Raw genomic sequence first — 26,114 nt, 5'->3', positions numbered from 1 at the left:
AATTTCAGCTGGTTTAATGGCTTTCCATGCCTTTTTGCACCTCATTTTCTTTGCGTGTTCAATACTTTTCCCCCTGTGCTATTCCACATTAGTACATCTAACTTCATTTCTGGATATCTCTGAATTAATTTCTTTGTATGTGTGGATTGCATGGATTGTTAAAGAAATCTGCTAAAAATGTCATGTTAATAGCAGCTGTAGAAATATATTTACTGAGTAAAACAGGTTACAGGAGTTACCCATAAATATATTTTTATTTTCCTATTTTATTTTTCCTCTGTAATGTGAGAGTTTTCCTTATATATATCTAGTGTAACATTACACTGCATTACAATTGTCAGCTCCTGGCTTCTTGTGGTTTTTAGTATGTTCTCTTTGCCAGTGAGGGTTTGCCATAATAGTTAGGTGTGTTTATTTTTTACCAGTTGTTTACTAGCTCATTTTAGAGTGGTTTGTCTCTATTTTCTTTAGTCCTTATTTCTACATGCTTGGTTCTCTTAGTTCATTCCTCACATCTTTCCCTTTTTAATAAATCCTCCCTTAGCCAAAGCCTTCTGTAAATTAGTAGATTTCATCCACCTGTATCTCCACATTTTGCCACTTGTTTGCGGGTGTTTTCCTCATTACTTATAGCCTTAAGTTGGCTGTCAGCATTCATCTGGTACACAGTTATTCTTTCTGTCTACACAATGGCAGTCTCAAAACTTACTATGCTGCTCCGGAGTTTGAGTCTGCCTTTTGGTCCAGAACGTCAGATAACAGTTTTATTTTAACAATTTTTTTTTTATTAATATTCATTTCTTTAGCTGATTTAATTAGTCAAGTGTTTTACATTTTATATTCTGTTAGATACGGAAGTAAAACTTTAATAAAAAGGTAAAATATGTTTCCCTTAGATTTAATGTTTATCCAGTGTAACGGAACAGACTTGAGGTGTTCAATCTGCCTAAATTTAACACAATATTTAGTTAGGCTTATTTAACTTTTTATTTGGTTCAAGCTATTTTTTATTTTGTGAATTAATTGTTCTTATCGACTGTGTATGCAATGCTTTCCCACTGTTTTCACCCCAGTGACCACAGGAAGCTTATAGGGTCCAAATAGTGTCCCTGCCTTTAATATCGATGAGCAGTGAGTGGGAGTTTAAAATGTCTTCACTGCAGCTGGGTTTGTCTTTCCTTTTTACCTTCCTGTTTGTAACAAGAGCAAATATTTATTGACATTTAAACAAACTCAGTGAAATAAATACCACTGTTTATGCTTGGTCATCAGAACTTTGTCTTTTAAAAATTTGATTATTCACATTTATCTCAGTTCAAAGCAACATCTTCAAATACAGCTATAGATTAAGTTCTGCCCACTCATTGGTTAGGTAAACCTCTTTGCTTCTAACCTGACGTATGTGTCGTTTGGTGAGATGGACTCCTGGAAAAACTGGAACTGGTAAAGGTAAAGCACCACAAGATGTCCGGCACTGAAGATGGCCATCAGGACACACATGCAGCTGAATATGAGGGTGTTAAAGGTCCGGCAAAGAGACCACCAGGTGCACAGGAACAGGAAGATGGAGAAGTAAACAAAAGAAGTCAGCGAGGGAAGCATGATCCCTGTAAACACAAAAGCAAAGGAAACAGCAGATTAATTGAAGAAAACGAAAATTCCAAATACATTGTACATTCTCACTACATAAGAATTAAATGACTGAAAGTTTGCTTTTTAGCTTTGTTGTTGATCTGGAAATCAGTTGCTGAGATATAGGGAGCAATGAAAGTATGTAATTCTGATGAAGTTAGGATTGGGTTTTCTTAAACACTTAATAGATAAAGGGAGAAATAAATCCAGATGCATGTTCGATACCAATTTCTGTTTTTTTTTTTTTTCTTATTTTCTGTTTTGGTCCCACTTCCAATTTCCAGTTTCTTTCCATTTAAAACATTTTTCTCAAAAGACTTTAACAATTAAAAACAGTTTTAAAAAATAACAAAATGTGCTGAATTTTTTTATTCTAACAGGAAATTACAATTTTCAAGATTGTCTTCAAATGCAAATGCCCCTAAATTTAAGCAATTTTTCCTGGACTTAAGAAGTAGTCACGTCTCTAAAAACTAAAGAGCTGTGATATTATTATGAATGCTTGTTTGATCCTTGACTTATTTCTCCTTTACATTTCCTCATGCCAATATTTCTTCTTACCATCTTCTAGACTGTTTAACAGGACAGTGAAATATTATTTATAAAATATTTTCATTCATTTTTATTCTTTTCAGGATCAAAACAGGAAGATTGACCTCTTGCCATTAAACCTTCATTTTAAGCAACAGAGCTCTCTTAAGAAATTTGGTCCTGAATTCAGGGTTAAGATCTCATTGTTGATCATCAGTTCATATAAAATGAATTTCATAAAAGAGGCGGCTATAAAGTACTGCCTTACTTAACAAGTCTGTGCAGCATCTCAAACCAGAACAGATAGAGAATTTTGATAGGTCTATATTAAAAACATAAAATTGAAAATGCAGCACAAAAGGCTGTTGGATTGTTTTATATGCCTGTTGAAGCAGTGAGAGGTTATTCTAAGGGAGATATCTGAGAAATGTATTGATGTTTTCATTTTACTTTTATTTTCATAAAGAGGGGAAAAGACTAGATGTGCTTACCTGCACTGTCTGCCCCTTGTTATTTTGTTTTTTGTTAGGCTCAAAAAGGATTGCTATTTTACTTCATCTGTTTTCCTGAAGATTATGTTTTCTTTTTGAGGAGTGATTAACTGCGTTTTCTATCCCTCATTTTTGCAAGGCTCAAAGAGGATAACTACTTTATCCATTCTCTGTTCTTCTGAACTTTTATCATGGGTAAAGTATTATATTTTTTATGTTTTATTGATTGTTTTTGCACAAGTCTGTCCTTCTTGCTATATATGCTCTCTGTGACTCCAAACCTGACTGTTTCCCCGTGCGATTAACAGATATTATTTTGCATTTTCCCCCAAAGCTGATGTGCTTACCTTGTATCCGTGTCTCTCTTCCTGTTAGACTCATGAAATTGCAGCTGAATTGCTGCTTAGTCACACTTAAATAGACCTGGGCTCTATCTAATTAGGAGGCCCCCTTGCAGAAAATCCTGTCAGTTGTGATAATTTCAACTGACTTTTAAAGAGTGCTAAATGCTACAACCTCATCCAACACGATTTTCTGTCAAAATGGATGCAACATCTGATTTGGTGAGTTAGGGGCTAAACAGAGGTTTAATATCAACATACTGCACTTTGTTTATATGTAAAGGTCATTCATTCGCAATATCAACTCTTTATGGGTTTTTTAAAAGTATTATTTCTGCATATTTCTGGTCTCTCTGTTAGTTGCATCATGACTGAGACTTGGTCTAAAATTAACGTGTTGGTTACATTCTTTAATGTTTTTTAACAATCAATCTCTAAACAGGAGTGACAGTATGCTGAAAGTCAGCAGTATGGGGGTTGTTGATCAGTCTGTCTGTCTGATCAGAATGTAGGTATGAATAGAGGTATGGAACAACCATGTCTATACCTTTGAACAGATATTTGTCGACAAGAAACTGGTGATGAAGTCACGTGATCTATTCCGATCAATTGTTATGCCTGGATGGCTTTATTCTACTAGCACTTATAAAAAAAAAAAGTCTTGTTCTAAGTGTGTCAGCTCCTCTTCATATTTTTACAGCTGAAAAATCTTTTTTGGAAAAAAATACAAACAACTGACAAAAACTGTATCAATTTTCCTTTCCAGATGAGAGGCACGACATAATAATTGTGCTCAGGGCATTTAAATGGCTAGCAATGTGCCCGATCTTACCTTTTATTTTATTTTTTCCTACCGTATTTTTCAGTCCTTTGAAATGGCACTGGCCACATGAATGCACAAAAACCATTTAGTGTTGAAGGGATGGGTGTCTTTTGATGGAAGTTTTATTCAACTTGCTTGCTGAAAGAAAAGTTCTGGTATGTTGATAGGCAAAATTTATGTCTATTTTTTCATTGCAGTGTTATCCACTAAACCAGCAAATATTTGCACCTATCACTTGTCTAATGGTTTTTTGTGCATTGTACTGTAAAAGGAGTCGCAATTTGTAAAAGCAGTGCCCGTATGGTAGATCTGATCATTACATGGAGAAGATGCAGGCAGAGGAGAAGCAGAATAATATTACAGTTTGTAACCTTTGTCGGTAATATTCCCAGCAGTGGGTTTGTAATCTGAGCTCCTGCCCTGACCAGAGATTATTTCTCCTCTGTGCAAGGTCCCTTCAGTGAACTGATACCAAAAGAATAAAGCGCCCCTTGAAACTATGGGATTCACTGCTTTCCTGTGATGAAATGTCTGCAAACACACTAGTCTATCTGCATATGTGCTCCAATCTGATGCTTAATTCAAAGATGTCGGTATCTCCCATGTGCTTACCTCAAATACGTAACTTATGTCCTGACATGCATAAAAAAGGAAGCGGTGCAGCCAGACAAAGCCGAGATATGCAGATGCAGGCTGGCTCAGAAAAGAGGCTGAGTTTAAATATTGAATTTATCATTTTAAAACTTCTGTCATTTGTAACACTAAGTGGCTTCTTTTTATTTTCAACTTGCACATTTTGCAATGGAACAGAAATCACTTTTTTCTTAGAAGATGTTTTTTCCCCCCTTTTTCTTTTTTATTTGGGCTATGCTAACTTTTTTTTTTACATTACTTATAGCACATAAAATTGAATTATTTAATCACACTGACTTGGTTTGTAAGTGAAATAAAAAAGTAACTGTTATTTTAAAGTTGTAGATTTGCATTAACTAAAAATATAAACTACTACAGAAGAACAAGTTTTCTTTAAAGTGAATAACACATTTAATCATAGCAATCAATAAAAAAATGAATCATAGTAATTCAGAATCAGCTCAAATAAAGTTTTACTTCACAGTAAGGTTTTCTGGATACTGGATCTTTTCCATCTTTTAACTAAACTCATAGCTTGCTCAGAGGTTATAAAGATCAGCATGATCGCGAGTCAGGAGACATCAATTCCCATGTTATTAGAAATACATACCATGACAAAATTGGCGAGTTGATAAAGAGAAAAATGAGCCCTCATGGTAAAACATAAAAACACCTGGCGCCTCACTCTAAAACCCTAGTTTGAAGATGTTTAATTTTTAATACAATCAAACAACATTTTTATCAAAAGATGAAGGCTAACTCTAGTTTAAATTTGTTGTTGAAATTGATTGAAGCAATTAATTTGAATAGGTCTCTTGATATAGTGTGTATGATGAAAAAGGTAACAATATGTGTATAATCTTTCAGCAATGGCCTGACGTGCCATTTCCCTGCTTTTATTGATGGCAAAAGTAGTTTCGTTTTTATTTAATTATAAATTACTTCTCTGAGCTTTTTATTTTAAACATCTTAGCATATCAACATGAAGAGAATGACTTCAGCTGGATAAATTTCAATGTTTTTGAATAGGTTAGACAGAGTCCAAGACTAAATCAAATCAGACCATTTGAAAAGGGTTGTGGATAAGAGGTCTGCAAGGCAGCATGAGGAAATATTGCAAGGTTAAGATGAAAAGTCTACAAGCAAAACAGACTGAATGCTAACACAGCCAGGTTATAGTTTCTTTTTAGTTTTTGTGCTTCTTTCCTGATTTGCCTTCCGTTTGATTGATAAAGAAAGTGTACCTTATTAGATGGAGTCTCTGTTTTCTTCTAAAAATGTCACAAACTCATCGGATCCACCATATTCTGTTTTATCCAAAGTTTGGTTTGAAACAAAACTAAAAGAAGAGATAAGACCAAACTTATTGGCTACAAAAAGAAAAAAACTACTGAAGCTTAAGGCTGTTAAAATGCTCAGTTATACTGTCCATGTTGTTAAATGGACTGTGTACTTTATACTACTCTGTGTAACATTCTGGTTATTCCAGTAATAGAGTTGGTCTGATGAAACCGAACCAATGTCCCAGTAAAGGTTTAATATTTTCAATTATGTTTCACAATAAAATGTTATGTATTAGTGTTGCTGGGAAATCCTTGCCATAAATCCAGGAGTTCAGGTAGGAAGAGAGAAAGTTTCACCTGTCATGCCCAGCAGGATGGTGACCACCACTTTCCCTGCAGTGGTGATCAGATTCCCAATGATCTCCTTCACTTTCGAAGCCACTTCTGCCACCATTCGCAGGATCTTCATCTTAGTACTTTCTTTTGCCTCTTCCTCCTCCTCCTCCTCTTCATCCTCCTCATCTTCATCAAAAAGCTCCTCGTTCTCCTCATCCTCCCCTGCCTCATAACCTGCCTCCAGGTCGTCCTCCAGCAGGACATCGTCATCATATGGACTCGGCTTCTCCTCGTCCTCCTTACAGGTAAATAACAAAAGAGTTAGAAATCAGAGCTCTCCATGGTGCTGAAAACTGTTTTATACAGGTAATGATAGAATAAAAATCTGTGAGTATCATCTGAGTTTATTTTAGCGGATTCGAGCATAAATCTGTCAAGCAAGAAACAACAAGCAAAGCAGTGTTTATAGAAGGAGTTTTCCTCTGCAACCAGATGTTGGCCTGTTTTGTTTTTCCTTGGCTGTGGTATTTGCATAAAGTGTTTCTACTCTTCTATAATGTCTGCATAAGGCAAACACCAGCTGGTAAATTCAATACATAAAGAACCCGACAGACAAATGAAACAGGTAATATAAATTCAGTTTTAGTCAAAACATAAACCACAAAAGCCTGTAGAGATAAACTTCCCTGGTGTTTTTCCCAGCATGAGACAGAAGGAGAGAAATGCCATCTGTGCCAGTCGGAGCACACAGAGCGGATAAATGTGGACTTAATTAAGACTGAGTCATGAAAAGTGATGGCAGAGACTTGCCAGACATGATGGGAGGCTGCTTTCTAAGCCATCAACTCTCACACAAAAGTTATACTCAATTCTCGATTTCGAGGCTCATCCAGAGCGGTGAAAACAGTCTGCTTTCCTCCTGGCTTTAGCTATCAGTTGAATGGAGCATTAAAATAATGATTAGACATTATCAACCAAGCAGTTTTTCTTTGTGCACATAAAGCCTCAAATGGTGCATGTGTTGTGATTGTTAGTAGACCAGAAGAGCTTCATATAAAAGTGAATAAACATGGTGGCAAAATAACCCCTGTTGTAGCTTTCAAGTAGAAAAAGCCATAGCCAATCATAGTAAAATTGATTAATCGATTAACTAAATTATGGGGCTATACAATATTAGATGGAAAAGTAGCCTATCACTTTCTCTGGAGAATAAATCACCATAATGACACCAGTGCATTTCAGTACATTGGGATATAATCAGAAAAAAATTTGTTTACACAAAATAGTGTGAGCTTCAATGAAAGGAAAACAGTGGATTGAACACATTTTGGAGTAATTATGGATTCCGATTTTACACCAGATAAACAGATCAGCCTTGTTTAGCACCAAAGTTTCCTCAACTTATGGCAAGTAGAAAACCTTAAGCCTCTTTAATCGACGTACTAGTCAGAGAGACAAACCCATGATTTAATCTCAAATATTCTTACTTGCAAAGAGACATGAATCCATCTTACCTTCTTCATTTGCTCCTTTTTTTTGTAAGTCATTCCAGCTGGTGAGTAATACAGTTTTGAGTTCAAACACTGGTAGTGTTAAAAAACTCTGTGAGAGTTGTATGTCAAGCTAGGATAATGTAAACACCTCTAATTGAGTTACAGACACTCCGGCTGGAGTTGATTAGAGCATCCAGTCTTGAAGTTCACACCTTATGTAGTATAGACCAGTTAAATCTATTAATGAGCATTAAGAGGATTTGTAACTTGGAAAGAGCGAGTTTTTCATGTCAAATTTCAGTAGCCTTCCCAGTGTCTACAAACAGTTCCACATTTGCCGACTCGAATCTTGTACCATAGTGACTTCTCTCTGTGATATAGTGGCCATAATGTAGCTTAGCAATAGCATTTTTTTTTTGCACATCTCTGGAGTTGCTGCTATTTTTCACATATCCATTAAAATGTCCACAGCTGTTATTGATTTTTTTATCATCCAGATAAAGAGTGTCTAACCACATTGTGTGTCCACTTCTACTATAACCTTTGCTGCTGTAAACACCACAATTTTCACATTGTGGGACAATAAAAGGATTTTCTATTCTATTCTATCAGTACGTGAATTAATGTGTGTAGAGCTTTGGAGTCCCTGGAATTGATATAATTAACTGAAATTGTACTTTTAACTTTTAAATAATTAATGTTAACACATTATTGGAATTGTATGATTCTTTTGTGGAGAGTCATCTTAATTTCCAATTAACACCTATGTTGAAGAGGAATAACGTTATATCAAGTTCAAAATGCACTTATGTGGTGTCATCAAACAACACAGTGTGAAATATTTAACACAATATTTTGAGGTTGAAATATTAACACTTTAGATTTAAAAAAGCGTTAAATTTAACACACTGAGTTGCATTAACCTTCCTGATTTTACTGTGTGTCATCATTGTTAGTTACTTCATCTGCTTCATTCCTCTTTTTTAAAAAAGCGTTAAATTTAACACTGAGTTGCATTAACCTTCCTGATTTTACTGTGTGTCATCATTGTTAGTTACTTCATCTGCTTCATTCCTCTTTAACACCCAGATCTACTCTGGCTTTATATTTCCTTAGATCAAATGAGCAGCTGCTTTTTAAGTTGTCACAAAGACTAGATGAATAGATACGATTTATCTTTTCTGTTTCTTTTTCTAAAATACTTTTAAAACACATAACTTTTATATCACTTTTTTTACCAGTGTGTTCTATATTATAAATGTTTTTTATTGCTGTTGGATATCTTGTCTTCATTTTCTATTTATTTATCATGCTATGTAGAGCACTTTGGCAAACCTGCCTGTTTAAATGCCTTTTATAAATTGTATTTGAATTTCAGATGTTTCAGTTATTAGTAAAACCAATTAATATGATTTTATCTAAACACATTTTATTTAATAAAACATATCAAATGGGAAGACCGCTAACTTCACAGTAATTCCAGCAGACACTTCCTGACACCATCTATACATTTAAGCTTAAAATGGTTATTGATATTTTAGAACTGAATGAAAGCAACCTGAAGGTGAAAAACTCAGTTTTTTTTTTTTTTTTTTTTTTTTTTTTTTCTGAGACTTGGTTTTATTAAAATTAGGTGGTTTAAGGGAGCCCAGACATATTTCTTTACAGCAAGATGTCAGGATCCCTTCCCACAATGGTTATATATTCCCTCCAGCAGGTGCTCAGAAAACTTCCGAAGGCTCACAGGAGTAATCTATAAGCAAAGGTAAAATCACAGCCTCAAGAGGAGGCAATGCTGCTTAAGGGTTCACCTCAGCTGGAATCAATGGTTTAAGTGCCAAAATAGATAGATATGTATCCAGGGCAGGAGCTAAAACTCTCCTATTTATTGTGTTTGGCCTCTCCCCTTATCTAGATACAAAAGGGAAAGGCCTGAATTTAGAAGAAAAGGACTTAAGCTCTATTGTTTTGAGTCCTCTTTTCAAACCAAAGTATATTTTGCATTTTATTCATAAATCAAACATCCCAGAGTGTGGAGGATGAGTGGAGAGGTACATAATCCACTTTGCTTAACCTTAATTGTTTGGCTTCTACCCAGTAATGATTGATATCATCTAATGATCTTTGTTTTATTTTTTTCTGAGGATTTTTCTGAGAAAACAGATTGCCACAGGGCTAAAACTCTTACATTGTAGGCCTTTTAAAATTATCTCAACACATAAAAAAAAAGATTTTAGAAGGGATAAAAGGGCTTACATCGGACTACTGGAACTGCCGACCTTTGACTGTTACAATTATTAATAAATAAAATGTTGAAATCGATTGATGGTTAAAAACAAAAAATTTATGTAACAGTGATGCTTAACATTTTTTTTTCCCCAAATCTAAGTCCCAATTCTTTAACTGATTAAACAAACAACTTTCTCATCAAATTCAAACCATATGGATCACCTCTAAACCTGAATCTCAGTAGGTAACTTGTACCATTTATTTTTAGACCTAAATTACCACTGTAATGTTTAACATTCACTTTTTTTTTTATTTATCAACAGTTATCTTTTAACCATTTAAAACTGAATGCACCGTCCTGTTCATTTCTCGAGTATATTATTCAAAAAAATTAAGTAAAAGTTATTATTAACCAAATAGTCAATAAAATCAGCTCCCTTGTCGCATTTTAATAAGATGTAGAGGGTTTTCTTTGCATCTAAATCCATATTCAAAGCCTTCACTGTCTGTTATACGTTACAAAGATGTTCAAATTTATGGTAAACATTGCAGCATACTGAACAACATAAAGTATAGCAAATAAAAATAATTAGCGTTAAAGTTTTGGATATTTCAATTTTTTTCAGCGTCTCCTTGTAAAGTTGCAACGAGCTTAGCAGCTAGACAGTGTTGGACGTGTTTTTCAATTCCTCTTTTTTTTTTTATGAGATTTTACCGCACTAGTGGCTGGGACTAAGGCCTCCATACTTGGGTCTTAAGCACTAACCACTGCGCCACCAAAGCACGCCCAATATATATATATATATATATATATATATATATATATATATATATATATATATATATATATATATACACATATACATAAATCATTCTTTTTCAGGTGCTTATTATTAGGAAGGGTCGGCTAATATTAACAAAAAATAATGATCAATTAACATCGTATAATCTTACAACAAATATATCAAAGTATAACAGCTGCAGTCTTTAGCCAACATATTGTACATAACCAGCTTCCTTCACTCATCACAGCAAGATGTAAAAGCTGTCGCTAATGATGGAGTCTTAGACCAGCAGTCTCAGTCTCCAGTCTTTAGGGCATCACTAAATGTGAGGTCTAAAGTCTTTTATTTTTGATTGACTATGCCATGTGTTTTGTCTTCAACTTAATAATTCACATTTAGCCTAATAGCACTGGGGGTATATGGTGAACATGTGTGGATTCGAGAAAATCTGCATCAGTTTCAAATCTGAGCACCAATCCAAAAACCACTGAAGTGTTATATTAAATTTGAAAAAGGAGGTTTAAAGTTTATGTGAACCTCCAGACTGACAATTTACTCCCACAGCGTTTTAGCCCCGAATCTATTCGTGTCAAGATGTTTACATCACAATTTTATGATCAACAACGTTGTTTGTAGAGAGTTAACTCAAACCTCTTCATGTTTATGGGAGCGGTTTTTATCTTTTGGTCATCAAGTAGGTTTTGTGGAATTGAATCTCTGCATTTATACAGCGATTTCCAGATGGAGAGCCTGTGTACAAATGTCTTCACACTGCAGTTTTCTCTCTTGGTAATGACAGAGGCTGAAAGCAAACTAGTTATAAGGATCAGATTTTATTAAAATTTAAAATTTTACTCTTTTACACCCTACGAACATAATCCAGAAACATCTCTTCTCCAGTTTGGGAAAATACATCAGCAGGACTTTACTGCAGAAAACTGTCATTTCAGCCATCAATGATATTGTTTTACGACTTAGGTTGAGCAATTATTTCAACATGTGGTTGCTTTAGGTCTCTCCTTGATGTTGAGTTTAAAGTAAGAAAAATGATCTCTGATTCCTGTAAATGTCAAAGTAAAAAGTCTCATAAACCATTAATGGTTTGCTCAGTTTAAAAGGACAGTGGGATCTTTGGAAGTGGGTTTCTACAAATATCTTCCTTGCTGTAGTCAGCTTGCTTAAAATGTTCATCTTGGACAGACACCAGCGTTGCGTACCAGGTGCTTTAAAGCCTAACCTCAGACACCTTCTTATTGCTTTCACAAGATGTGTGCAAAAACTGAAGAACAGCATCAGGTAATGTAATCACAGAGCCAAATAGGCAGGTAACTGTCATGTGGAGCTTTATCACAACTAAAGGAGCTGCAGTCACTCACCATTGCTACGATACCATTGTTATAATAGAAGTATGTTTTGTCCTACAGACTCAAAGCTCTCCAAGCTTACCTGCTGTTGTTACCATCCATCCTACCCCCCAAAGATATAAGGTCTGACATGGGGTGTTTCCTGAAAATCCTCATATTTCCTTAGATAAAATAGAGGTCTCTGCAACTACACCATCAGTTTTACTGTTGCTCTGATAAAATATTATTTTCCTTAGCTTATCAGAGCATGAAAAAATGGAGGTGAGTGTGGTTTGAGCATGTCAGACATTTTGCATCTAAACTGAAATCTGAAATAAACATGTCCTCTTCGAGTATCCTAGCAGCCAGCCTTTATGTGTATTTTGGAGATGTGTGAGCTTGCTCCTAGCCTGGAGTCCGATTTACAAGCAAATACAGCAGTGTTTCCCAACCTTTTTTTACTTGTGTACCCCTTCAGGCATTTAGTCTTACCATGAGTACCCCTCTCAGTCAAAAGTACTGATGATTGTCCAAAAGTGGGACGTACAATTACTGAGATGAAAACTATTTCAACACTGATCTCTGCGAGAAGTAGAATGGAGAGATATAGAAGATCTTTTGTCCCAACAGCCATTAGTCAGTTTACTGTTTTTATAATTTTATGTTTTCCATCTCAAATAAAAAAAACAAAAATTTGTTGCCTGAAATTTAGTAAGGAATCAAAATAAATACAAAATAAAATCATATTATAAATCTGTATTTATAAAACTGGAGCTCCTCTGAGTAACTGCCTGATAATCACATTTAAGCTTGATGAATTGAGAACAAAATGCAGAACAACAATTATAGTCAGACTAACTTAATTAGTTTTACTTTGTTTTCATCAAGACACCTGAGCTGTTTTGATGAGCTCAGTGGTCAGTGTGAAAAACAGCCAGACTGTTCCTCTGTTTGGTTTGGATGTGGGTCACAGCTCATGATGAACTCAAACATATAAGAAAAACTTAGTTTTTGGTTCATAAAAGCTTGTTTAATTTTTCAGAAAGCAAAACAGATCCCAGCCCTATTTTATTTTACTATCTAAGAATTAAAATATTTTCATGTCCCCTTTGTTGTTTTTGCTTTGTGTCAGAGAAATCCTGGGTTATTTGTTTTAGTTACTTGGAGAGAATAATTTTGTTACAACCAGAGGAGCAGCAGGATGAGGTCATTAGCAGCAACTGATAACTTGGAGTGTTGTAGATGTGACACTGGAGGGCTTGGATGTAGTCTTTACATGCGCCCAGGATGGTCAACATGGCTACCAATTTAATGAAGACCAAAGCATACAGGTGCATGCTTCCTAAATGGTACTAAGCAGCAATTACTGCTAAGCACAGTGGAAGAAGTTCCCTTTGAATGAACTTCTTGAGTGAACATCTTTTTTTCCCAATACATATTTCAGCTCATTACAATGGATCATAACCCTGGGTTTTGTTGTTTTAGAACAATAAATGTTCTCTTTGTACTGCAAATATTCTATAGCTTAAGCCTCTATCCTCACTAACACAAGGTAAGAGAATTACAGGATCCATTAAGCCACAAACATGAACCCCTGCATGGTGCTTTAGTAGGTTTATCATTAAAAAACAAAAATGTTATGTATCTTTATGTAACTTCAAGACACCAACAGTTCTGCACAGTTGAAACCTACTTGTTCCTCTGCATCGAAGTCTGCGTTGTACTGGCCCATTTCCTCAGGCGGCCTCTTCTGGACCAGACTGCGACACAGCAGCCAGATGGCCAGGCCGACCATGAACATGCCGATGTCAGGGATAAACACTCGGATGCCGTTCCCTGCATCTGCGCCAATAACACTAGGACACAGAGGAAATAAAGGAAACTCGCTAAGAAAAAGCAGATGCATGTTTCTTGAAAGAAGTGATGACATTGTATTCCAGGATAAAACCACCATAACTGTCCTACAGTATAACAACCACAAACTTCTATTTATAAAATAGATCAAAATAACACAGTAGGTCATTGTAAAGTGGATGGAAAGTTATATGTATCTTTAAAAAAAATACAAATGTAAAGTGTTGATACTATAGTGACTATCGAACACCTTTTAATCTTAGTATTAACACGCTTAGTATTAACACGCTTAGTATTAACACGCTTAAAAAATGATGTCCAGCCTGGGAGATAAGTTATGGGAAAACACAGCGCAATTCAACAAACATCAATTCAGGGGCCCCAAAAATGTGTAGAACCAAGCAGTGAGTTGCTGAGATGTTTCCCTTAGTTCCTGAGCTTTCTCCTGAAGGATGAGTGAATGTTTCTCTGTTAACTCTTCCTCCTGCAGGGCAGGTTTCTCTTGCCAGCGATGCCGCAGTGCAGTTTCTCTAGCTCTTCTTAGTGGTTTGCCTGGACCTCTGATACAGCATTGATGAGGCCTTGTGAACTCTTCTGAGTTCAAAAAGGAAGTGGAGCTTCAGCAGAAGTTTTTTGCAACTTTTTTGCAAGTTCCTGCTTCATATTTTCTTCATTTTGTTATAGCTTTTTGTTCAAGTTCTCCTGAATTACTTTTTGCTTCACGTTTTACATCTTTGTTTCCTCTTTTTCCATCTTCCATCTCATATGTAGCGCTTTTTAGCTGGAGTTTATGAGCAGCCTTTTTTATCATGCAACTGTTTCTTAAGGCACATTTGCTCCCCTAGATGTTTTTGTTGTTCTGCTGCATATATCCTCTCCTTCTCTAAGAGCTTCTCTTTGATTTCTTCTGAGTCTGCATTTCGTGGAGCATCTTCTCTTTTTTCTGACATGTGTTGTTGGCGATTTTCAACTGATCCTTCAGATCTGCCAAACTCTTCTGACACTGATCCTCTTAGGCCTTATTTAACTGAGCATGAGCTTCCTTCAAGCTTGTGTTTTCTTGTTGAGTTTGCAATAAACTCTGCTGCAGCTCTTTAATCTCCCTAATCTTTACTCCTAGATTTTGTGCTGTGGAATGTTCTTTCTTATGTACGGTTTGCTCTCTAAAAAGTTCTTCAAATATATTATTTTCCCTCAGAACAATCTTCAATGCATTAAAAGTTTTAAAAGTTGCATGCTTAAAAGTTTTTTCTATCTTTTCGATAAAAATGCTGATGTTTGGTGGGGGTGCATCTAGGCATAATCGGAGACAATGACACACGAAGTGTGCTCCTGATGTCCAGTCTGCTCCGTAGCTTTGTTTTGGTCGCTGTAACCGCAGAAAATCCCGCTTCACAAAGATAGGATGTTATAGATAGGATGAGTCTTGAACTGAATCAACCTGTGTCAAGAGGCACAGATGCACCGACTGATGTTATTTGGAAACAATACCGCAATTTTTTTATATTTTTCAAAATAAAACATCACTCAGACTCTGATTATATATATATATATATATACACTTTTTTCTGTGCGGCCCTGTACCAAATGACCGACGGACCGGTACCGGTCCACGGCCCGGTGGTTGAGGACCGCTGGTTTAAAGGATCCGGAAGCAGCAGTTTCCAGAAAAATTGTGGTGCATTCATGAAATCTACCCTTTATTGGAAAACTGGCCAAAGCAACCTAATAAGTCCAGTTTAAATTGTTCCTAGCAAGGGGTCAGAATAAACATAAAATGTTTGTTTTTTTTTCATATGAAAAAAAAAAACACTCACTGTGGCAGAAAGCATTGTCTGGAACAAAATTTATATGAAGCGTAAACAGAGTTAACAGAAAAGATGGAGGTGGAGGGCTTTTTTAGGGGCAGTCTTTGAAAGAACACTGTTAGATGCTGCAACAAACTGCAACAAAGCCCCACCTTAACTGAACCCTAAAAACAGATAGCTCACACAGGCTGTTCTCTCATGGGAACAAATATGAAAGTAGCAATTATATCACTCAGAAAACACCACAGAATACACGGGAATCTGGAGTTTTCCGCTACTTAATTGTTCTTTTAATGTGTGCTGTGCTGAGTGCTTTACATTTTATATGGAGTACCACCCTGTGTAATAAAGTTGGGCTTGCTGCTTTTAAACTTATTGCTGTTGACTGAAATTCCATAAAACAAAAACAACTCATGAGAAAGTTTATTTGGTTGTTTTTCTCAAATCAACTTAGATCAAAAATAATTTTTACTAACTAAAGAAATATGTATCACAGGTTAGCTCCAATGGCTAGAAACTCATTGGGCTTTTGATTCAACAATAAAAAAAAGATAACTTTTAAGATTTTTGTCAGCATTGTTGTTAGGTTTATCTCCTCCTACCTAACTAAACATCAAGAGAATTATTCAGACGAGAGGCCAAACACTATCTGCACAATGTTGCTATGACAGCTACCATAATATCAGATTCATATTATCCACTGTGATGTTTTTATACTGCCTGAGGACACATTTTACAAGGTGTCATGATTGCATGGGCAATTACAGCAAATAAAAACTGTCCTTGAAATGGCTTACAGGTTTCCGAACCTTTAGAACGCTCTCTTTTTAATCAGCCAAACTAATTTCTATTTCAGTTTTATTGCAATCAAATTGCATCCTGTGTTTGGCCACCAAAGTGTTTTTCTTTACATTTCACGCTGAGCTCCAAGTGTAATTAAACAGTTCCCAATAAAATATACTGGTAACTCTGGAGCAGCAGAGAGGATTTGGCTGCAGTTATAAAGCAACTGGTCATTTCAAACAAAACCAATCTCACGCTGGCCTAGAGTGGAAATAAGGATTGTTAAAGTTGAAAACAGAGTGCTAATCGTCATGATGGAAAATGCACACTCGGAACAAAAAACTGTTTGGGCATTTGGCTGCTGTTGGAGAGTTTAATCTAATCAAGGACGACTGTTTCCATGCGTTTTATTGTTGAGAAGCTTAGCACATCCTCACACGGATGAAAGAGATGGAAACCATCAGAGCCGCACAACACTGAGGCGGCAACTTTAATGACTCCTACTTTCCTCCGCTTATTATGTGTGGGAACTAGAAAACATCAGCAGAGCCTCAGGCTGCAGACAGATTCATAGAAAAACTGCCAGTTATGACAGTTCAATGTATTTTGCAACTCTGATAAGTAGTTGACACTGAAAACAGCTTGAACAAAGTAATTTGTTTTAACATTAAAGAAAATATTGTAGGGAAAAAATTTTTGTTATAACACACTGAGCTTTTAATTTACATACCTGATTATTTAAAGTAGCAGAGAGATCCCATAAATTATGTGAAATAAAAAAATTGAAATAAATTCAACTTTATTGATCTAACAATGGAGAAATTAACTTCCTGCATTTAACCCATGCCCGGAGAGCAATCAGGGGTTAAGTGTCTTTGCTCAGAGACCCCAGAGTGGCAGTATGTGGGGGTGCAAGCCCTATGCCCTAACCGCTACACCTCCACTCCCACTCTTTAAGCATGTTAAGCTCACACTAAAACTTTGATGTAATATTTCTTAAACTAGAAAGGACATCATTTCCATCATGTAGGCTTGATTTCTTCTAAAATTGATATAGATTCAATTCTAAAAGCGAATAGACCTGTGTATGTTACAAATAACATCCAAACATCAAAAACACTAATACAACTACTGCTACAATAATACACAGGTGATGAATGGACAGTTTTGTGTAGGATGTAAATGCAGAGTTGAGAATAACCCTTAAAGCTCAAACAAAATGGTAAAAAATATTCACCACTAAAATAAACTAGAGCTCCAGATCTGTGGAGGTATATAGAAGTAAAAAAGAAAGGAAAGATCAGAGTATTAAAGATAGTCCATTCATTCGTCACTAGCCTTCATACAAACTCCACCAAAGAAGTTTAAAGAATGTCAAAAAGGTAAAAGTTTTATATCTACTGGAAATCATTTATCATTAAGATGAACTTTAAATCTGAATAAGAATTAAGATTGAATCCGATATTGTTGGAATCTTTACATCTACCAATTTGGTAACTATAGATGCAGTGATTGTGTTTTATGGGGCTTTGTCTGTAGTGACAGGCAGTCATAGTTACAAAATATTACCAAAAGAAAATTGGATGGATTTTTAAATATATTTATACATATATTTATATACTTTTGATACCTCAATTTTGATCACTTATGCAATTAGGATACTCTGTTTTCTGCCCTGCCATTACAAGCGTAACTGTGAAGTTAGCTTTAGTACAACTGAGATTGTAACCGTGGGTCTGTGTGGGAGGGACTGGTTAAAGCAGGGCATACGCTGTACAAATTTTTTAATCGTTGTACGCAGCTACAACTCACACTGTATGACAAAATCGCAGGGTTTAGAAGTTCACAGCTTGCGATATATGTTCTCACACTGTGCAGCCCGACGCTCTGATGCGATCCACCTGCTCACACTGTACGTCTAAAAACCACGTCGGACTCAATTCCACAGTTAGATGGCGCTACTTTGACTTGTCTGTCGATGCTTCCTGTTAAATATGAAGCTCGTTTGAGTAAAACGCGCTGCCTTGGCAATTTGTGCAATTTTGTGTGCTGAAATCCCTAAAAAGAAAAGGCGAAAAATTATGGCTGAGCAAACATGGTTACTACGGTTTGTCAATTTTACAGAAAGAACTTCATTTCATTTGCACCCCCACCATGCTTCTGTGTTTTCATCTGAGAGGAAGAAGAAGAAGAAGGAGAACCCTTGATTGGAGAAGCATCCCGCTGCAGCCTGCGGGAAGGCAGGGCTTGACATCAAGCCCCGCCCACATCAAGGACAGCCATATTGGAAATGCTGACGTAACAGGGCAGGGAACCACATAGACATATAAGATGATATATATATAAAGATATATGTAAAGATATGTTTTCATCTTAATTGTGAAAAGTTATCCCTCGAGCCATGACGTCAATTGTCCATCAATTTAAACAAAAATACGTGCAGTGCTGAGACATCATTAGTGTGTTCAGCTTGAATCAGCAGGTTTGAGTAGCAGGTCAACCGCCCCAATATGGCAGCCGTAATTCCTGCGCTGCGACAGCCAATGCGGGGTCTACTCATATTATATTATTATTTGAACTTCAGCACCAGCAAGTATGTGGTTATATTGCTTTTCTTAATCAACGCTGGAGATAGGCACGAGCAACCCCCACGACCCCATGAGGGATTAAGCGGGTCAGAAATTTGATGGATAGATTTTTTCTTAATCTGCGATGGACTGGGAATTTGTCCAGAATCCACTGCACCAGCCCTAACGACACCACTATAGGGATAAGTGTGCGTGTATGATAATTATTGGATAGATAGATGTGTCCTCAATGTAATGTACATTTGTCTCTAAACTACCAATCTAATTTACATTTTATGAAGTTTGTTTGTGATAGGGTTTGAGGATAGATAAATACATCTTTATAATAATTCCTTATTGTTGTTTATTTTAGACTGTTTGTTACTAATGTTATTTTAACATCTGAAAATTTAATAAAGATTTAAAAATAAAAAGGACATACCACGTGACAGACATACCATGTGACATAACACATTTTTTTGGCCATTTCTCTCGCCAGTGCCTACTGTATAGGCAAGAGCGGTCAGCATTTCCAATATGGCATTTCCGCAGGCTGCAGCGGGATGTACTTGCTTGATTGCGCATACTCACTGAGCAATTTGCCCACGACCACCTTACGACGGCCGACAGAATTTCAAGCAAGTTTTTTTTTTTTTTTTCGACCTGATGATTCCTGATAGGAAGGTGGTCATGATAGGCGTTATGCCCCATACACTACATGATGCACAATGCATGATCAGGCTGAAAGTTGGCCGATCGAAAAATTCTCGCACGACTGGAGAATCAGCCTGAAAAGGGCAAAAAATCTTACAGTGTATGCCCCTCTTAAGTCAGATGAAACTTACAATGACCTTTTCTGAAAAAAAACTCTAATTCTGTCTTGTTTGAAATCCCAGGATGACCTTGGATCCACTGTTAGTGAACAGTGGGAAGATGCTGATGCTTGAAACCTTTAAAATACTAAAAAACTTGAAAAAAGGTGACAGAAAAGGTGGATTTTGTCAGGAAAATTAAAATTTAATGGATTGCCATGGAGTCTTTTGGCAGAATCATTTTGCAATATTAACAAAGATGAAAACAGAAATGGATCCCACAACTTAAATCATAAAGAAAATCCTAGGTGTAAGATAATAAAGTAATGTTTCAAATCTGAGAGACGGTGGGAACTAAGAGGACTTGTGCTGAGTATGAATTGAGTGGCTGCGTATTCCGAAAGCCAGATTAGGAGGATGATTACGTCATAATGCGGCGCTGAGGCCTGTTTGGATTGGAAGACTCCTCCTAGTGTGACTGACAAAAGCATGGGAATTAATTTTGTGTTCATATTTTTTTTCATTTACTTCTTAACCTGGTATATTCATTTTTTAACTGATTAAATGAACAAGACTAGTGAAGCTAATCTGTAGATTACCAATTCAAAATACTTCAGAGGACAAACAAAAACACATTAAGTTTAAGTTAGCTTTTTTTTTAAGTTGAGATAGGAATTATGCTTCTGCAATAAAAAATTATTTAATCTAAAGCTTTTTACAATCCCTATCACATGTGCTGATATGCATGTATTGGTAATAATAAATAGAAAACGCCCTACACAGAAACATAGTTCAAAGGATATGTAATATTTTTCAACAGGTTAGATTTCATAACCAAGAAAAATGAAATAATATAAAAAATAAAGGAATACACAAAAAAGCAGCTGTGAAGCCTCTGCTGGCTTCATGTGACTTGAGCAAAATTTTTCTTCGGGGTTTAAAATGTAGCCATTACAGCAGTAAATACTGTATATGCACTACATATGATCCTCAGCACAAACAGGTAAATGTAGGCAGGAGAAAATGTTTATGGGTCTACTTCCGCCACTTAACTGTAGAGTACACAATCTAGCCAGGGATGATGAGTGCTGGAAAAAGGACGAGGCTGTGTTTCGGACATTCCCGTACTTACAGACCGCATTTAATATGATCAAGGGGATGTGCTAATGCAGACGCAAACAAAAGCCTTAAACTACAGACCCTTCAGTTCAGTGTTAGGGGTTAACTGGGCTTTAAATTTATTAGGAATCCACAAAGGAACAGGTTAGGAGGTAGTGAGAAGATAAGCCAGTGTGGCTACATGCAAAAAGGGGTGGTTAATGTTATTGGGAGGCAGCTATGTTTACAATACCTTGTGTAGCCTTTTTAAAAAGATGGCAGCTGTATAGTTTATGTTAACTTGGATTATTAAGTGTGTTCTCAATAAAAATAAATTCAATCCACAGTTCAGCTTGTAAAGTCTACTTTCTGGCTGAATTTAGCCAAAACCATACATAGAAATCCTTAGCTTTATAGGAGGTGCACCCTCGCAATTATTGCCTGTTCACAAGTAACTTATGTAAGGATATTGGGAAAAAAGCAGCATTTTCATGTAGCTTAATTTGAAGTAAGTATTACCAGACTGCTATGAAAATCACTTGTTTTGGATCATTAAATGAAAAAAATATGTGTGCCTTTTATAAGAACATAGGACATAAAATCCCTAAGAAGCAGCCCATATAACCAAAGCCTGTACATTTAGAAGGGTTTGTTTACATGCTCAGATTTTACTACCATTTGCAACCTCACATTAAAAAGTTAGCAAATAATGCAAAATATCTACATCCAAAACAACAAATATTAGAAGAAGAAAAAAAAACAACAACAAAAAAACATTCACACAATCTTAGCAGACTTTTGCGTAAAAAATATTTTATCTTTTTTTTCATCTCATCTTGTGTAAGCTTGTAAGCTTTAATTTGACTATTTGCTTTGCTGCTAACACACCTGGATTTTCCCTCCATGGGACAATAAACTACATTTCTATCTTATTTTTGTGATGTTAAATGTTAATGTCTTACCTTTCAAAGCCAATCTGTCGTATGGATCTCTCCCATGAAGAACCTATGACAAATAATATGAAATGATTCAGTGTAAATATATCAGTTCCAATGAAAAAGACAATTGCAACAACAGTTATTTTACAGACTGTACAAGTGACAGATGAATTTTCAACAACAAAAAAATGCATTAAAATCAGCATTCAGAGTGCAAAACAGAGGGCCTTCTCTGAACATGTAACACATCGAACCTTGAAGGAGCCATGTGGTCTTTGACCCTTGGTACAAAAACTACTTGAACACTGTTACTGCCCATAGCTATAACAAGTAAATTTGATATACTTTGTGAAACATTACAGTTGGTTGAATCTACTCCAGTTGCCTCAACGATCACCACAGCACAATCCACCAAACACCTTTAGATGTGCTGAAACAAGAGAGTTGAATCATAGGTGTGCAGCCAACAAATTTGCAGTAACTGTGTGATTTCAGGATATGATACAAATGTCTAAAGAATGTTTCAGATACCTCACTGTTTCTATGCAGCAAATAATTAAGGGAGTTCTGACACAATAAAAGGCCTTTATGCAGCATTAATGCTCAACATTTCTTTAAGGAATCCAGGGTGTTCAATTTATTGCTGATTTTAATATTTTTGGTGCTTCTTTTCACAGGCATAGGAAAAATAATGCATTGTTGGTTCAGTGGAAGAATTATTAGGTGCTTAACTTTACTGAAGTGAGGTTTTGGGTTTACAATGTGTAGAGAGGACAATTCAGGTGTTAAATAGTCTTAGAAAGATATTACAGACAAAGCACTTCATCTCACTGAGTTTATCTGCTGTTTTACAGGAGTGGAAGCTACTGCTACTTTTTTAGGGGCCGATTGTAAAGTTAACAACTGTAAAAGAAGTCCACTTTCAGAGGGGACAGAAAAAGTTCATCATGGATCGCTCGATAGCTTCAAAGAATTGAAACAATACAGATAACAGCTTAGTTTGCAAGTTCCTGATGGACAGAGCAGAAGGACAAAACTAAGGTTTAACCACAAAAACAAAAAAGACACATATTAATGCGCTTTTCTCCAGTCAGAACACACAGCTGCACAGCTTTATTGCAATGCAGTACTGTTTAGGATGTCGTAAAGTATTTAAATGGAAAGATACTGAATAACAATGCATTGCTTTAATGTACCATACTGAAAGTCTATACAATCTTTAACTAGAGTATGTTACCTGACATTATGCATGACAAACCCTGCTCAGACTAAAGCTCTGCAAACTGATAAGAAAACACTAGACAGGCAGTTTTATTGTCAAATACACCTAATTTCCCTCCTCAGCTGTTTGGAAATAGAAAGTAATACCTGTGTCAGAATCACAATAGTTCCTCGATCCAAAATCACATAAACACTGATGTCAAAGCAAAGAAGAATACGTGTTCATTGTCAGTTTTCTGCCAGATTTAGAAAGCTAAAGTCAGGGATTATGGATTATTTTTTACTAGTCGGACGCAATTCAATATTTAATTGAGTTAATTAGATGGTAATTAATTAATCGCAAATAATTACATTACAATCAAAAACCATATATTGACAAAATAAACTAGCTTTTCAATTAAAAAACCACTTTTCTCCTCAATTATTAAATGAATAATTATAAACATACAACAACATGTATGCATTTGGTTGTTTAATCAAACTGTTTAAGTTATTCAACCATCAGAATGGTTGAAAGTTATAATATTTTAGCTTTTTAACTTTTTTCTTTAAGAAACCCCAGATATTTTTTGGAGACTCTTTGAATTTTTTTTTATAAAAACAATATTTAGAAATATGAGCTGTTCATGAACATTAATCATAGCCCTATACCATTGTAACAACAAGGCCTGCCATCTTACCGGTAAAGAGAAGATAAGGTTCCATTTCTAATACTGAAAGACCAATTCAGTCCAGCTTTGTATAGAGCATTGCCTTTAGGAGCTAAACAATTACTATTCAATGACGAGCAATTAGAGCAGTTGAAACAATAACCACTGAGGCTTCTCGTTTTTAAGTTTGAATATCCCTGTTGGGCAAACGCCTGTGATGCAGCTTATGTGTCGTATTTAACAGTGTACAGAAACCAGTTGTTTTCCCGCTTGGGACTAAAATGCAATTCATTTCATTAATTTTTTTAACATGTTAAAATATTTCTAGTTAATCACTTAAAAGGAATGCGTTAAAATACCAGCAGCCCTAGTTTTTCATATATGGTACAAACAATGATACATGCAGATTGAAAGGAAGTAGTATGTTAAATTTTGCCATGCCTAATTCAGATCATTTTAATGATATTAACTGTACAAATACACAAAAACGTTATGACATATGTATAATTTCATTGGCCTATTTTGCATACCTTCTTACAATAACATCAATGTGTATTTATAAAAGTTTCTGTAGGCAAAGATCTTAAATTCTAGCATTTTATTAATATTGTATGTGCCAAGTCTTTTTATATGAATTCCATTTTTCCATTTTTGGAACATCAATGTTAAGTAATTGAAAACATGGGTGAAATCTACAGTGTTTGGTGTTATTGTAAAAGAAAGCTTTTTTCATACTTTCCTTTCATTTCATTTTAGCTTTGTTTATAGGATCTTAGAGTATTTTAGCTATTCTTATGTTACCTATTTACCCTATTTTTAAATACGGAAATAAATGTGTCAAAATGTTTTCATCAGTAGCTCTATAAAGATATATAAAGATATAGGCGACTCGCCTATATCTTTTTCTAATGAAAGAATAATGATTTTACATATTTGTATGTATTTCTTTTGGGGTGGGATGGGGATTCACAAACCATTTAGGATTCAGTGGCCATAAATCAACAAACTCTGATAAAATATATAACAATCAGGCAACTTGAGTGGCTAAAAACAACCAACAGCATTTCCCACATGTCAGCACTATAATGCACAGTTCCCACACTGCTAGAGGAAGAGAACATATTCTATGCATCATAACATTGTGAAATTTCTTTGGCTTTATTTGACTCCTATTCTAAAAATAAAGCACATCATTAATAAGGGTGATATACAGGTTTTGTGATAGATGCATACTTATTCAGTATTAGAACAACATGTGTTTGTTGACATGACTCAATTCATAGTACTGGCGCCTTGGTGGGCACCTCACTAGCTATAACTGTTAACAAGGGATAGATGATTAGTAATCAAGACCAGATGCAACACTGGAGTAGAAACAAGGTTGGTAGACACAACATGCAAACAGACAAAAGTAACACATGAATAAAATCAACCTCAGATTATAAAACAACTATGGCTGAAACAATTAATCGGATTTATTGTTGTTAATCAATAATTTAAAAAAATCGTTCAGTAATTTACTTATCAATTAATCATTAACTGGAGTATAGAGCCTCTAAAACATGAATTTAGCTGACAGAGCAACCTGCTTAGAGCAGTAGTTATATCAATATTGTAAAAAAAACATATATATAAATGTACATATATATATATATATATATATATTTTGCATTTAAGATAAAATAAAAACATTTTTGTCTGTCAATATGCTCTATCCAAAAATCTTCAAGATGAAAATTTTTTGTTTCACCTGGTTTAATTTCTTTAAAAGTCTTCTTTAAGAACCTTTGGCTCTGCAATTATTAATTGATTAATTGTAAAAATAATGAACAGATTAATCGATTTGCAAAATAATCGATTGTTGCAGCTCTAAAAACAACCAAAAAGCCATAGAAATACACACAAAAAAACAAAAACGGAGCAAAAATACAAATGAATAAATCCAAAAACAGTTTCATTGTGAAAAAAAAATTAAATAAATAAAAAAAAGATCATAGGAGGCGTTCTTAAGCAATACTGAACATCCAAACTGCTCTGGGTGCTTTAACTATAGCTGCCCACTGCTGTTGGTTTGTCATTCTCCTAAACATGTATACAATATTCCTCAATACTGTTTGCACAAATTCAGTAGGGTCAAATGCAAAGCTCAAATTTCTGTAACTTTCAACCTTTACATATTGCAGATGTTTAGTTTATGAATTTTACGCTTTGCTAAAGTTGGGAGTTTTTAGTCTATTTAGTTTTGTTTTTTTCCAAAGATTGGTCACAATCTGAAGAAATTGGGACTTCGGTTGCTCAAGGGGGACTAGAGCGGTGTGTGGGTGGGCGACAAATGGCTTGTTGTGAAATTTAAAAGGGAAGAAACATCTGTGAAGGGAGGAGGCTTCATGACTCATCCCTGACATCAAGCACTTCACCCAGAGTCAAGCTGAGCTAAGAGTTATCTGTCCACCTCCACACAAG

General features: G+C 35.5%; 1 protein-coding gene across 1 annotated transcript in view; it reads right to left on the bottom strand.

The window, feature by feature from the left end:
• The window catches only part of piezo2 (piezo-type mechanosensitive ion channel component 2), a 149,959-nt gene that overhangs the window by 84,489 nt on the left and 39,356 nt on the right, over positions 1 to 26,114 (bottom strand). The window contains exons 4-7 of the mRNA XM_015391514.1: positions 21,805 to 21,847; positions 13,614 to 13,776; positions 6,092 to 6,368; positions 1,394 to 1,607 (exon numbers count right to left, since the gene is read on the bottom strand). Of these exons, the coding sequence (XP_015247000.1) occupies positions 1,394 to 1,607; positions 6,092 to 6,368; positions 13,614 to 13,776; positions 21,805 to 21,847 (697 nt within the window). The remainder of the gene's footprint in view (positions 1 to 1,393; positions 1,608 to 6,091; positions 6,369 to 13,613; positions 13,777 to 21,804; positions 21,848 to 26,114) is intronic.

The sequence above is a fragment of the Cyprinodon variegatus genome, unplaced genomic scaffold, assembly GCF_000732505.1.
Source record: "Cyprinodon variegatus isolate N-32 unplaced genomic scaffold, C_variegatus-1.0 Scaffold545, whole genome shotgun sequence".
Taxonomy (NCBI): Eukaryota; Metazoa; Chordata; class Actinopteri; order Cyprinodontiformes; family Cyprinodontidae; genus Cyprinodon; species Cyprinodon variegatus.
The sequence above is the reverse complement of the archived record's forward strand: the minus strand, read 5'-3'. Positions and strand labels throughout refer to the sequence as shown.